General features: G+C 46.4%; 1 protein-coding gene across 2 annotated transcripts in view; it reads left to right on the top strand.

The window, feature by feature from the left end:
* The window catches only part of PTPRT (protein tyrosine phosphatase receptor type T), a 1,014,747-nt gene that overhangs the window by 259,525 nt on the left and 741,579 nt on the right, over positions 1-13,643 (top strand). For both annotated transcript variants that reach the window (XM_040638323.1, XM_040638322.1), the window contains exon 2: positions 2,833-2,958. In XM_040638323.1, the coding sequence (XP_040494257.1) occupies positions 2,833-2,958 (126 nt within the window). The remainder of the gene's footprint in view (positions 1-2,832; positions 2,959-13,643) is intronic.

Below are 13,643 nucleotides of genomic sequence, written 5' to 3'. Positions count from 1 at the left end.
GGTCTCCTGGCAGGTGATGGCAGGGAGATGTAGAGGAGGGAGGTTGGCCCTCCTAAGAGCAACATACCTTCTGATGTTGCTGCTTTTAAATTGTAAACGTAGTGTCTGGGACATTCACACTCTGCTCTGGTTCGGAAAGTTTGTAGAAGAAGTGACTTGGGAGGATCCCCTCAGATTTGTCAGAAAGGCAGTGTGGGGAAGGAGCTTCCTAGGCTGAAGGGGCGAGGAGGAGACCCGGAAGAGCGGGCTGAGTGCGGGGGGCTCTGTGCTCACTGTTGTTATTACTGAAGCAGAGCTTTGTCTGTGTCACATGTCCCATTAGCAGTATTGGTTCGTTCCTTCAGCAGGTACGTAAGCTCTACTATGTGCCTGAGCTGTTCCCAGCCATTCTGACCCTTACTGTCTAGAGGAAGCTGCGTGATTGCCCCCCTCCTTGCCTTTCGAAGGCCATCCTTCCCCACTGTACCTGGGTGAAGTGTCCTCTCCTACCATTTCCTCTCCTCTCCTGGGCCTCCCGTTCTTGCCCGTTGACCCTTGTCCATGCACACGGGTCATTGCCCTTCTTCCCTCAGTTCCCTGGAGGAGCAGCGGTACCGGGCTGCTGCTTGTGGCCAGCCCTCCCTGAGGACCTGGGTATGGTGGAGGGATGTGAGAGCATAGGATAGGGCACTGTTTCTGGGACCCCAGCGTATTGGTCTCCTCTCATTCACCCCAGCCGCAGCCTCGGTGGCATGATGCTGAAATGCGGGTTTATTCATTGACTTGTTGACCGTCAGTCTATCTTGCTGAAGAGCGCTAGCAGGCTGCTTCTGTTAACCGCTGGATAGCCAGGAACTCAGACTCGGCTGGATCCGCCCTAACTGCTCGGTTAAACGGTTGTTGCATCGGGGTGCCTGGGCGGCTCAGTTGGTTGTCCGATTCTTGATTTTGGCTCAGGTCACGATCTTGTGGTCGTGGGATGGAGCCCCATGCTGGGCTCCGCACTTGGGGTGGAGTCTGCTTGAGACCCTCTCTCTCCCCCTCTGTCTTCCCCGGTCCCTGCTCGTGCCACTCTCTCTCTCTCAAATAAATAAATAAATAAATCTACAAATAAATAAATAAATAAATCTTTAAAAAAAAATTGTTGAATTGAAAAATGAAACAATGGAATCTGATATTTTAGTTCCTACCAAGGCATCAGCCAGTTCCCATCATGGGAAATTTCTTACTGGCTGTCACCTTCTGTAGGATTCTGCTTTTCATTGTTTCTTACATTCCTCTCTTCCTCTCTTTTGCTTTTTAATCTAGGTATCTACATAAGACACCCCAAATTCCTGTTACTTTTTAGTACAAAGTTACTGAATACTCTGTACTCGAGCCCAAAGTCCTATAACTACCAAAGTAGGTCCAGCCTTCCTTAGCCCAGCCAAGACTCCAAATTGGGGCACTAAGGGCCAGTTCTTCTGGGTTCTCATTCACAGCAAGGAAGGAGAGTAGAGAAAGCGTTTGGCATCATAGGGTTTTTTAGTGGTGGTGTGACTGTCTTCCATATTACACCTGTCAACAGAACTTCCACCCCACTAAGCAGAGGACATCCCAGGCCTGGGGTGCAGAGAAGGGCTCTTGTCCTTGGCAGCAGGTGGAGATGGTGGTGTGATGTTAGGGGAGGCCGTAGACATAGGCTGGGGCTAGTGAGGAATAGCTTCTATACGTGGATCAGAACCAGGTGTGCATGGGTGATGCGGAAGCAGGAGTATGTAAGGGAAGGAGATGGTGCTGCCGTGAGACCTGAGCGTCAGGGAGATGGGGGGCAGTGGCAGAGCGGGATTGAGTATGAACCCGGGTCTGGGAGATGAGTCAGCAGGCTGCTGTGGAATGCTGTCCTGTGCTGCCTCTGTGTCCCACCAGCTCACTGCGGATGCCCTTCCTCGCACTCTTGGTCCCCGGAGATACTGGATCCTCCAGAGCCCTGATCAGTCCTCCTTCAGGATGGCATGGCCCATTTCTCCAGACAGACCAGCATTTCCTCCCTGCAGCCCTGGTTCTGTCCCCGCATCTTTATCAGTAGCACTTGGAGGGGACCTCCAGCCCCCTAAGCGTTGTGCTTAGTAAATCCTTGTCAGAATTGATTTGATACAACTTTCTATAAAATGGTGGATGACTTTAACACTATGAACATTGACTTTACTATCTTCCAGGTGCACGATTGCCCGGTTCTTCCACAAAGTTGATTTCTATGCCATGAAGCATGGGTTTTCACAAACTGCTTTTATAGGGAAGGGGATAGATGGGGAGAATTGATTCTGTGCCAGTTCCTCTTTCTGTGTTACCCCACATCACCCTCATGGTGTTTCTGTCCAGTGGCTCTTTCCCTCCGTGTCACAGGTGAGGAGGCTGAGATGCAGGTGGGGCTGCAGCTGGCTACAGCTGGCCCAGATTTGCACAGCTGAGATCTGTGGCTGGTCTGGCCGGGCTCTGGAGCTGGTGCTCTCTCTGCTGCCCCCAGTGTCTCTCCCTGTGGCAGGAAGCAATCATGGAGGCATGCCCTGGCATTCCTTTTTCCTACTTAGAATGAGACGTTGCTGTTTCCTTTCTCAGGAAGGAAGATTGAAATCACTGTAACTAGCCTTATTAACTTTTCTAAAATAGGGTGGCCTGCAGATGCCAGCACCTTTCCTGAGAGCACCAAAGCAAACAGAAAAATCCAATTTGCTTGCCTTTTTATTTATTTTTTTAAAAAAACCTTCTCCAGAGTTTAACATTCGAAGCTGTAGATGGAGCGCTGATGAGACGGGGTAACGAGCCCAGCCTCAGACACAAGGATGTATTTACGCATATCTCTTTTGTCTGCAGGCGGCTGTTCCTTTGATGAGCACTACAGCAACTGTGGCTACAGCGTGGCCCTGGGCACCAATGGGTTTACCTGGGAGCAGATTAACACGTGGGAGAAACCAATGCTGGACCCAGCGGTGCCCACAGGTACGTGATCCACTGTGTTCGAGGCTATGATGAGGATGACTCACTTATTGGATGACTTGTAGGGACCATCTTGCTCAGGGATTGAGCTGTCTGAGAGGGCAGTAGACAGTTCCGTTGGTAGTAAGTTCCTCATCCCCCGGGGTGTTCAACTAAGGCTGAGTGAATTCTTAAGGTAGGTGGTAGGAATCGCAGGTCACCTGGATTCAGGAACCCTTAGCATTTCTTTTAGCTTTAAGATTCTAAGATTTAGCTACAAGTTTGGGTTTTGCTTGGGAACCTAACAGTAGTTGGATTCTGTGGGAGAGAAATTCTGCAGAATGAGGTCACTCCTTTTCTTCCAGACACAGGCACATGGCTTGTATATATCTAGGGAAACTAGCGCAGTCAGAATATTACTCATAAAGTTAATGTCCTGACATCCTGAATGCCCAGCTTATCCTTAACCAGTGGGGCTAAAGGGCTAATGTACTTTCCTGATGGATAGCTGCTTGCAGCAGGCGAAGGAGAGTGATGTCTGGGGTATTCTAGGAGAGATACGCCTGGAAGAGGAACACTCGGAATACATTTAGGGTGGGGTATGCCTGGGTGAGAGGACTCTTGAAAAGGCTTACTTGGGGACGTAAGCCAGGACATGTTGCAACTCTGGGAACATGTATGTGTGATCCCAGGTTCACTGGTAAAGACATCTGATTGTTGGAGAGGGAATGTTGTGTCTGTGATTCCTCCCTGCCTAAGGGCTCTCTCTAACCCACATGTTGTCTTATTTTTGTCCCCCAACACCTTCTGGCACTCTTCCTCACTTTGGCCACTAAATACGGGAGATCTCAGGCTTGTTCTGTACCGTTTCCATGTGTATGAGGTTCTCCAGAAAAACAGAATCAAAAGGATATATATATAGAGAGATACATTTAAGAGGAGATTTAGTACAGGCATTGGCTCGCCCTGTATGGAGGCTGAGCAGTCCCATGATCTGTTGTCTGTGAGCTGGAGAACCAGGAAAACCAGTGGTGTAATTCCATCCGAGTCTGAAGGCCTGAGAATCCGGGGCTGATGGTATAACCCTGATCCGAGTTCGAAATCCCAAGAACCAGGAAAACCGATGTTTGAAGGTGGGAGAAGACGGGTGCCCCTAGCTCAGGTAGAGAGAATGAATTCACCCTACCTTTCCCTTTTTGTTCTGTCTGGGCTCACAAGGGAGTGGATGATGCCTCCCGTGTTGGGGAGGGCGGTCTGCCTTCCTCAGTTTGCCAACTCAAATGCTAATCTATTCTGGAGATACCCTCAGAGACACTCCCAGAGATAATGTTCTAGCTGCGATTCAGGCATCTTGTAGCTCAGGGAAGTTGACCTACAACATTAACCATCACACTATGAACGGCCTCCATCCCTCCTGTGCTTCATTTGCCATCAGCCGTCTTGTATGAACTCTAGACCTACACCCCCCACTGCCTGGCTGCCACGTCTTCTTGCCGTCCTCTGGGGAGAGGGCTTTAACAGGATGCCACTAAGCTGGAGACAGAGAAGATGCTCAGAGATGTCCAGGTAAGGGTGTGGCCTGTGTAGCCTCAGTGACTGTGAGTTTGGCCCCAAAGCAGGAGGCTACGGATGGTTCTGTGTAGTTCCAGTTAAGGGCATACATTGTTGTGTGTTTTTCATGAGTGTAGATACCGGCCCCAGGTAAAATAAATTGGTGCTATGGTACAAAACTGAGCTTTGCAGATCTGGTAGGATCTTACTTGGCATGAGCAGAGTCACCAACAACTGCACATGCCCATTCGTAAGGTGACTGTGGGACAACCTGTATGCCTGTTGCCCCATCATCATTTTTAACACTGCTGACTTTATTCTCAGAAGTGTCTTGGTTGAGATGAGAGAATCACTCATTCCATTAGAGACCCAGCCCGTCCAGAGCACTTTGGTGAAAGGTACCACATGCTCCGTGTTGCTCGGCCATCTTTGTAGTTGGCCAGGTACATCCAGATCTTCTGCTATATACATGTGTTTTGCATGGACGTGTATGCTCTTCCTGCCTGTCTTTAGCCCACCCGTAGGGTCTTGTAGGCTCCCCAAACTCAACAGCTCCACAGCCCAGCTCTGAATTCCCCTTCTCCCACTCCCTGTGTACTTGCTTTGCCGTGTTCCTTGTCAGGCAAGACCACTCTCCATAGAACCTTCTCCTCCACCTCGTTCTCTTGTACTCCTCTTTGTATCTCAGCATCAACACCACTTCCTGAGGATAGCACTTCCTCGATACTTCAGGCGGGTCAGCTCTCTGGCAACGTTCCCATCGCATCCTACACTTTGTCTCAACAATGCATGTCACAGTGGAGGTGGTTTGTTCAGGGGATGTTTTACCCCAGATGAGACATTCCGTGTGCCTGGGGACCATGACAGTCTTATTCATAGCTCTGTCTCAGTGCTTAATACAGTGCATCGTACATAGTATGAACAAAATAACATTTCGTTGGATGGATGCATGGATGGATGGCCAAATAGCCTTTATTGAGTGTATCTTCTTTCTTATTTTAAAAATTTTGTTTGCTCTCTGTTGCTTATTCTTTTTTGAATTTGGGTTGAAGTATAGTTGACACACAATGTTACAATAATTTTGGGTGTAATCCACAGTGATTCAGCAAGTCCGTGTGTTATGCCGTGCTCACCACAAGTGTAGCCATCGTCTGTCTCCATACGGTGCTGTTACAATACCGTTGACTATATTTCCCATGCTGTGCCTTTCATCCTCCTGACCTAGTCATTCCGTGACTGGGATTCTGTACCTCCCACTCCCCTTCACCCATTTTGCCCATCCTTCCCTCTGACGACCATCAGTTTATTCTCCGTACTTATGGGTCTGATTCTGCTTTTTGTCTATTCCTTTAGATTCGATGTGTAACTGAAATCATATGGTGTTTGTCTTTCTCTGACTTATTTCACTATCAAGTGTTCTTTAAATGAAGAAATGAATGATAAACATCTTGAAATGCCGTTGGGCCCTCTATTAACTGACCGTGGATTTTTAATCTTTCCTGTAATCCTTCCATTTTACAGATCAGGAAACAAAGGTTCTAAGAGGCTGAGTGACTTTGCTTTTCCCACCGTGCCAGTCTCTCTTCCCAAAGGAGTCACTCTTGCTTCTAATCTTAATTTTCTCAGCCCCTCATTACGGCAGAGTGTCGTTTCATAAATATTGGATTGTGCTAATACAATCTTCTGAGCTTTTCTAAATAGAGGCATTTGATAATGATCACTGAAATTATTTTGTCATGATGCGCCTGTGGATTTCTGCGGCTCTGCGTGCTTCTTAGGCAGGGAGGCATGAAAGTGAATTTGGATTAGGCAAAATTGTTTGTTCTTCTCATGGGCAAAAACCGAAATCTTACTTTTCCTTCTGTAAAACCAGCAGTTTCTATCCTTTGGAAGTCTAGTGTAAGGCTGTTTATTCAGATGTTCCATGACCTTTGATCCCCTTCTGTGTGACAAACTGTGCTGGGCTGTGGGTAGATCACACGGTGTTGTTTTGGCACTTAATCCCTCTGCTGGCTTCTCCTGGCACATGGGTTGAAATCTGAGCTCCTTGCTACAGCCTGTATGATCTAGTGTCTTCTCCAAGCCCCTTTTCTTCTCAAAGAAAGAAACACACTGACTCCTTTCAGTTCCTTAGAGACTGAAAGACTGTCACATTCTTACCTGGCTCAGGACATTTGCACGTGCTGTTCCTTTCCACTGGAATGGATTTCTCCACTATTCTCTTGGCTGGTTTCTTCAGGCCTCAGCTCAAGTGACTCCTCCTCAGGGAGATGGTCCCTTATCAGTCTATGTAAAGAAAGATTCCCTCCCTCTTCTTCCCATAGTATCCTGTTCATGGCTTTCAAAGTTCTCGTCATAAACATGTTTCCAGGCCAGCTTATTCCAATCCTGTGCCATAGCTCAGTGACTCTCGGTCCTTAATCCCACTGCCTTAGTTTCCTCCTCTTTAGCATGGAAGCCAGCATGAGAGTTAAACAGAATGATGCCTGCGCGAGTGTGAAGTGTCTGCACATAGTAGGGCTTAATCAGTACTAGTGGCCCTGTATTTTTTTCTGGTTCTTACAGTCTCTGGGACTGCAAGTCTAAGTTATCCTTAGAACCTTGCCCTTTCCTTCAAGTTCACCTGACCTCAGACGCTGCTTTACCCAGGTGCACCACCAGCAAGTGGTCTGCATGGGTCTCTGAGAGACCCAGAGAAGCTTTTCAACACCTGGGGTGCTTACTGCCCCGAGGGCTTGCACACCTCCTCTATCTCCACTCTGTTAACTCAGTGCTGCTCACAGTCACTCTGAGTCTTTTCCTCATCCCTTTCTGTGGGAAGAGCCCGTGGCCTGGCATTCCAGGCATCAGACCTGGTTTTGCTCTGACCTCACCTTTCTTGGGGCTGTCCCAGAGGAATGGGGGTTACTGTGCCCACAGGCCCTCCCTGGAAGCCTTGATCTGCTCCCTGGTACTTCCTGCAGGTGTCTCTGGTTTCTTGCTGTGCCTTCCCAGCCTTGGCATAGTGTCTTCATGTCCACCTGGGGGACAGCTCAAGGCCCAGTGGGGGGCTCCTTGGGGGCTGGAGGGAGACACAAGGCTGTCAGAGTCCTTTTAAAAGGGCTGAAGCTAGAGGCAATGGGGCTTGGGAGGTGTCCTTCAGTTTCTTCTGCTCGTAGGCTGTTTAAGTGTTGGAATGAAGTAAGGTTGACTCTCAGGCTGAAAATACAGGTGCGTAAGAGATGCTGCCTTTACATCAAGTTAAATCTGACCCTGAGCCTCCAGGGAGTTAGACATAAATATTTTTCAGTTGGGGGCTCCCCTTCTGTAGGGGTATACAGATGTCCTGGCTATTGTGGTTTTCCCCTAGATGCCCACTATCCCATTCCTGTGGTCCCTTTGCATCTACTGCTTCCCAGGCTTGGATCCCCTGTGCGGAGTCCAGCCAGCCCAGAGGCCTCGCCCAGCATCCTTTCTGAGGCTATTGCCACAGAGCAGTATGGGACCAGCAGGACCCATCCCTCACCTCTCCCACTGTGGAACTCCCCCTCTCCTCACAGCTTTGTGGGCCCAGCCTTATTGAACTCCCTAATCTCTTGAATAAGATTACGCTTTCAAACAAGGAGAGGAAAGAAGGAACCCTTGACTTCAAGCTCCTTCTTCTCTGCATCCTGCACAAATTTCTAGAGCAGAGACATCCAAAGATCCTAGTTAGTTACCTGACTGGAAGGGGCAGATGTTAGGAAAAATCAGAGAAAACACACACAAGCCTCCACACAGACAGGACTGTTGAAACCAGTCGGCCTGCACGGAAGCTGGTGCAGTCTCCAAGGTGTGGTGCTCATTTCCCTTCATGCCAGTGGTCCTGGCAGGCCCTCACGTGGTAGGACTGGTGGAGGAAGAGAGACACACAGACACACAGGGCAGCTGGCCACGTGAAGACAGAGGCAGAGATTGGAGCCACGCGTCTACAGGCCACGGAATGCCACGGGTTGCTGGCAGACACCAGAAGCCTCCTTCCCTAGAGCCTTCGGAGAGAACATGTCCCTGCCAGCACCTTGATTTCAGACTTGTTGACCCCTTATCTCGGAGAGGATAAGTTTCTGTTGTCTTAAGCCACCCGGTTTGTGGTAATTTGTTAGGGGATCCCTAGGACTCTGTATCCTGATCCCATCACCTTGTCTACAGTAGAACTCACAGCAGAGTGTTGGAAGGATTGGAACCGTTCCTTTCTTTGAAGAGAACTGACATTTTTCTCTGTGTTTATTCTAACCGAGGGTTAGCTTGGATGAAATGTATAGGAAAATGCTTTCTGTGCCACCATCCTGTGAGTTCAGGGATCTTGTCTGTTCTTTCTTTCGAGAAAACCAAGCCCAAGAATGATGGAGTAATTGGTCCAACCTCATGCAAGTTATATATGGAAGAGGAGCCAGGCTTCAAAGCCAGGATAAACATATGTTGTATACATGGCAGGGTCATCAACTAAACATCTTTTAAAATTATTTCTATTTAAAGTCATGATCTGTGATTGCAAAAACAAGGTATATTCGTTGTAAAGAATATGCACAGTAGAGGTAGCTATAAGGAACACAATAAAAGTCATATGCACACAAACATAAATCTATATTTTTCTACTTATTGCTATTTTTAAGCATTTTCCCATGTCCTTAAATATTCCTCAAAAGCATACTTTGTAAAGGCTTCATAGTTTTCCATTACAATGACTATTTCTTGATTTATTTTAACCACGCTATGGTGTTGCATATTTAAGTTCTTCGCAGTTACTCACTTCTGAATCACACTGCAGCGAGTGTTCTCGTACATCTATCTCTGTGCTCCTCTTCAGGAGAAGGGCTCACATTTGCTTTCCTATCTGTGTATTTCTCTATTCCCTTGTGTACCAAACACAGAGCAGTTGTATATTATTTTTGAAATCCGGAGGAAGAATATCATCCACGTGTCAAACATGGAATCCTGGACATTTGCCTACGAATTGACGTAGGGAGCGTTCTTGGTGAATTCTGAAGCCATCAACACAACTCAAGAAATGGTGATGGTCCCCTTGAGCGCACTGTGTTCTATCCCTTCTTGCGCCGGTTGGAGACCTTCTGAGGATTAGCAAGAATTATCCTCAAAATAGAAATCAACCAGAGAGCAGTGCAAGTGCTGACAAGTCAAGGTGGACATCGGCTGTAAGAGCAGATTGGGCTCTCCAGGGCTTACTTGGCAAGTAGCAAGCCTCTTGCAGTCTGCTGCTCAACTAGCTTTTGTTCTCCTTGGAGGCAGGGGCCGTGAACATTTGCCGAATGAATTGTTCTTATTAACAATTGAACTGTCTCATGATCCGACCCTGGCATCTGTCTCCAGCCTCAGCCTCCCCTTCTGCCCTCTCTGCTTCCCTTTTTCCTTTTATGTAATCATGTGAGAGAGGCCTTTGTGCTTTTGTTTTGGGAGTCCAGCCTCTGATTTTGCTTTCTGAATTTGAGAATCTCCTACTACGGGGGATCTTGGTGGAATGTGGAACTTGCTGGAAAGTGAAGGTGCCAGAAATTTACTACCCCTGGCAGCCTGGGTATGGTTGGACATGTGGCCTGGATGCAGCCCACTGCCCCTTCCTGCCCAGAACTTTCTATCTAGGATGGACAGGCCAGAGGCCAGAGGCCTGTGCAGTGGGGTGTCCAGTGATAGGGGTGGTGTCTGGGCCACAAGAGATGCTACTGAATGAGGTTGCTACACTTCCTTCTTCTTGGTTCCCCAAACCTCCCTTAATTTTTGCTTATTTTTCAAGGCTATCTCTAGCTTCCTGTTCATGGTGAGCATCCCAATATTCTTGTAGAACATTCCTAATTTTGGGAAAGATTGTCATAGTTGAGTTTTCTTGTTTTCAACCACAAACTTTGGAGGTCACACCATCATGCCTTTGGCTAGAAGGCGTTATCTCCCTTCCTCTTACGTCAAAACCCTGAACGGACACCCCCTCCAGGAGGGCCTCCCTGTTGTACCCACATGGAATTGCCTCTTCTCTGTGCTCCTGTGGCTGAGTTTTTACACCTTTGATTCCTCCCTGGGACTGTGAGCTACTCGAGGGCATGGGCTGCTTCTCATTGCTGACTTCTCTGTGTCCTGCATTTGGCTTGACACAGGGAAGGTGATCCGTATATGGACTAAATTACCATTAAAGATAAGCGTTTGGAAAGTCAAGAGTGAGCTGCTGTCAGGGAAGTTTTGGGAGAACCCTGGAGAGGCTGCTGCTTTCTCTGGCATGTTCGTGGTGCCTGGAGCATCTGCAGCTTTCCCATCTGGAGTGCCACCTCTCAGCCTGATGAGGCTTCCATCACAATGGGCCATTTGGTCCCAGGGCCTAGCTTGTCAAGCCTCTTTTGCTCTAGAGTTGATCCTTGGGGCAAATGAAAGGATCCTGGGGATTATCCCTTCCTTCAGTCTGGGGCCTGGCACACTCTTACAAGCGTGTGGATCTGCTTGTGGCCTATGTAAGAGGCTCCTCATTGGGAAAAAGTGATGTATCCAAAAACTGCCCTACTGTTTCTTTCATGTAGTGCTTACATTGCAACAATCGGGAAGTAGAGGCCTTTAACCATCCTTAATCACTCCTGATATTATTATTGATTGGCTTAAAGCTATGAGCTCTTAAGTTCCCATTTAGCCACTGTTGGGTCAATATATTTTTCTTCCCTCTTTAATGATAAAATATTATATATTCATTTTTAAAGAAATGCTGAGTCTGTCCATATATGTTAACTCTCTCCATCACCATCTCCGTTCCCTCAAATATCACAATTAACAGATTGATGTGTATCGAGAAAGAGAGAGGAGGTGGAGGATGGGAGGGGGAAGGAGGGGAGGGAGGGAGAGAGGGACAATATGCGTATGTGGTAATAGTGATGATAATAGTAGGGAAGCAACATTTATGTGGTGCTTATTATGTGGCAGGTACTATCCTAAGTACCTTAAATATATTATTTAATCCACTGACAGTCCTCTGATGCAAATGCTATGATCTGCACGTTATGGATTAGGGAACTGGTGTCACAAAAAGTTTCTGTGACTTGCCCAAGGTCCTAGTTAGCATACGGTGGAGCCAGGATTTGCCTGCCGGAAGTCTGTGCCCAGAGTCCGTCCTCTGGACCACCTCACTCTAGTGCCTCCTGAGAATGCAGATGAGGAGTCAGGTCGTGGTTCCCAACAGCTGTGTCATTACCTTCATACCACCCACGTAGATCTAGTGTTTGCCTGCCAGCGCTGCATGGTCTTTCCCTAGACGGATGCACCATGTTTATTTAACATCCAAGAAATGGCAGTGGGAGAAGGAAAGACAAAAGCCAAAATGTACCCCATATGTCCAAAGAAAAGGGAAGATCTTTGTCTCCAAACAGCTCTTGAAAAAGTTCTTACAGGGCCTTTTTATATTATGGGATGGTCTTTTGTATACTTTGAACCGCACAATTAATTAGGGAAACTACATTAGCCTACAGTGACCCCAATCAGTGCTAGTTTGGGATGTTTACAGTGATAACAGGATTGGTAGGGGAAAAAAGGCAAGAAAATTGAAGACAGGCTTAGTAGTATTCTGAAGGATGTGAGCACAGAGGAACAACTGATAAAGATGGCTTGGAAAAGCAATCGAAGGACCATTTTGATGATCAAAATATACATGAGTTAGATAAATGGGAAAACAGGCCTGTTCTAATATCCACGTGCATGCTTGCCTTGATGTCCAGTTTTCTGTGACATCAAACCCTCAGTTCAAAAGTCAACAAAACATAAAGGCTACCTACTGAATGGGAGAAGATATTTGCAAATAGTCTTATCTGAGAAGGGGTTAATAGCCAAAATATATAGAGAACTTATATCTCAACACCAGAAAAACCAAATAATTCAATTAAAAAATGGGTGGAGAACTTGAATAGACATTTTTCCAAAGTTGACCTACAGATGACCAATAGACATGAAAAAATGCTCAAACCCACTAATCATCTGGCAAGTACAAATTCAAGCCTCAGTGAGATATCATTTTACCTCAGAATGGATAAAATCAAAACCACAAGAAATGACGACGTGTTGGCAAGGATGTGGAGAAAAAGGAACCTTTGGGCACTGTTGGTGGGAATGCAAATTGGTGCAGCCATTGTGGAAAACTTCCTCAGAAAGTTAAAAATAGAAATACATGATCCAGTAATGCCACTACTGGGTATTTACCCAAAGAAAACAAAAACACTAGTTCAAAAAGATATATGTACCTCCTTACTGTAGCTTTATTTACAATAGCCAAGATACAGAAGCAACTCAAGTGTCCATTAATGCATGAATGGATAAGGAAAATGTGTACACACACACTCTCTCTCCCTCTCTCTCTCTCTCTCTCTCTCTCACTGAAATGTTAGCCATAAAAAGGAATGAAGTCTTGCCGTTTGCAAGAACATGGATGACCTTGAGGGTATTGTGCTAAGTCATAGAAAGACAAATATCATATGATTTCACTCATGTGGAATTAAAGAAACAACAATAACAACAAAAATGAACAAAGAAAAACACAAACAAAAAACCAGATTCTTAAAAACAGAGAACGAACTGGCAGTTGCCAGAGGGGAGGTGGGGGATGGATGAAATAAAGGGGATTAAGAATACACTTGTCATGATGAGCACTGAGAAATGTACAGAAGTGTTGGATCACTATATTGTATACCTGACACTAATATAACATGGTATGTTAATTATACTAAAATAAAAAAAAAATTAAAAAGCACTGTATTCCTATACCTATAAACAAAATATCTCAACCCTATTTTCTAGACTATAAAAAAACATAATGCATCCAAATGCTAAAATTGGATGGAAAGGTGATGTAGACAGGTGTCGTTCAACTTCAGAAGTGTTTGCTCTGTTTTTAACTTTTTAAGGGACCTCCACATTGTTTTCCAAAGTGGCTGTACCAACTTGCATTCTCACCAACAATGTAGGAGGGATCCCCTTTCTCCACATCCTCTCCAACATTTGTTGTTTCCTGCCTTGTCCATTTTTGCCATTCTAACTGGCGTAAGGTGGTATCTCAATTTGGTTTTGATTTGAATTTCCCTGATGGCTAATGATTTTGAACATTTTTTCATGTGTCTGTTAGCCATTTGTATGTCTTCATTGGAAAAGTGTCTGTTCATATCTTC

Source organism: Ursus maritimus, unplaced genomic scaffold, assembly GCF_017311325.1.
Source record: "Ursus maritimus isolate PB19 unplaced genomic scaffold, ASM1731132v1 scaffold_22, whole genome shotgun sequence".
In the NCBI taxonomy this organism is placed as follows: Eukaryota; Metazoa; Chordata; class Mammalia; order Carnivora; family Ursidae; genus Ursus; species Ursus maritimus.
This window is presented reverse-complemented; position numbering and strand designations above follow the sequence as displayed.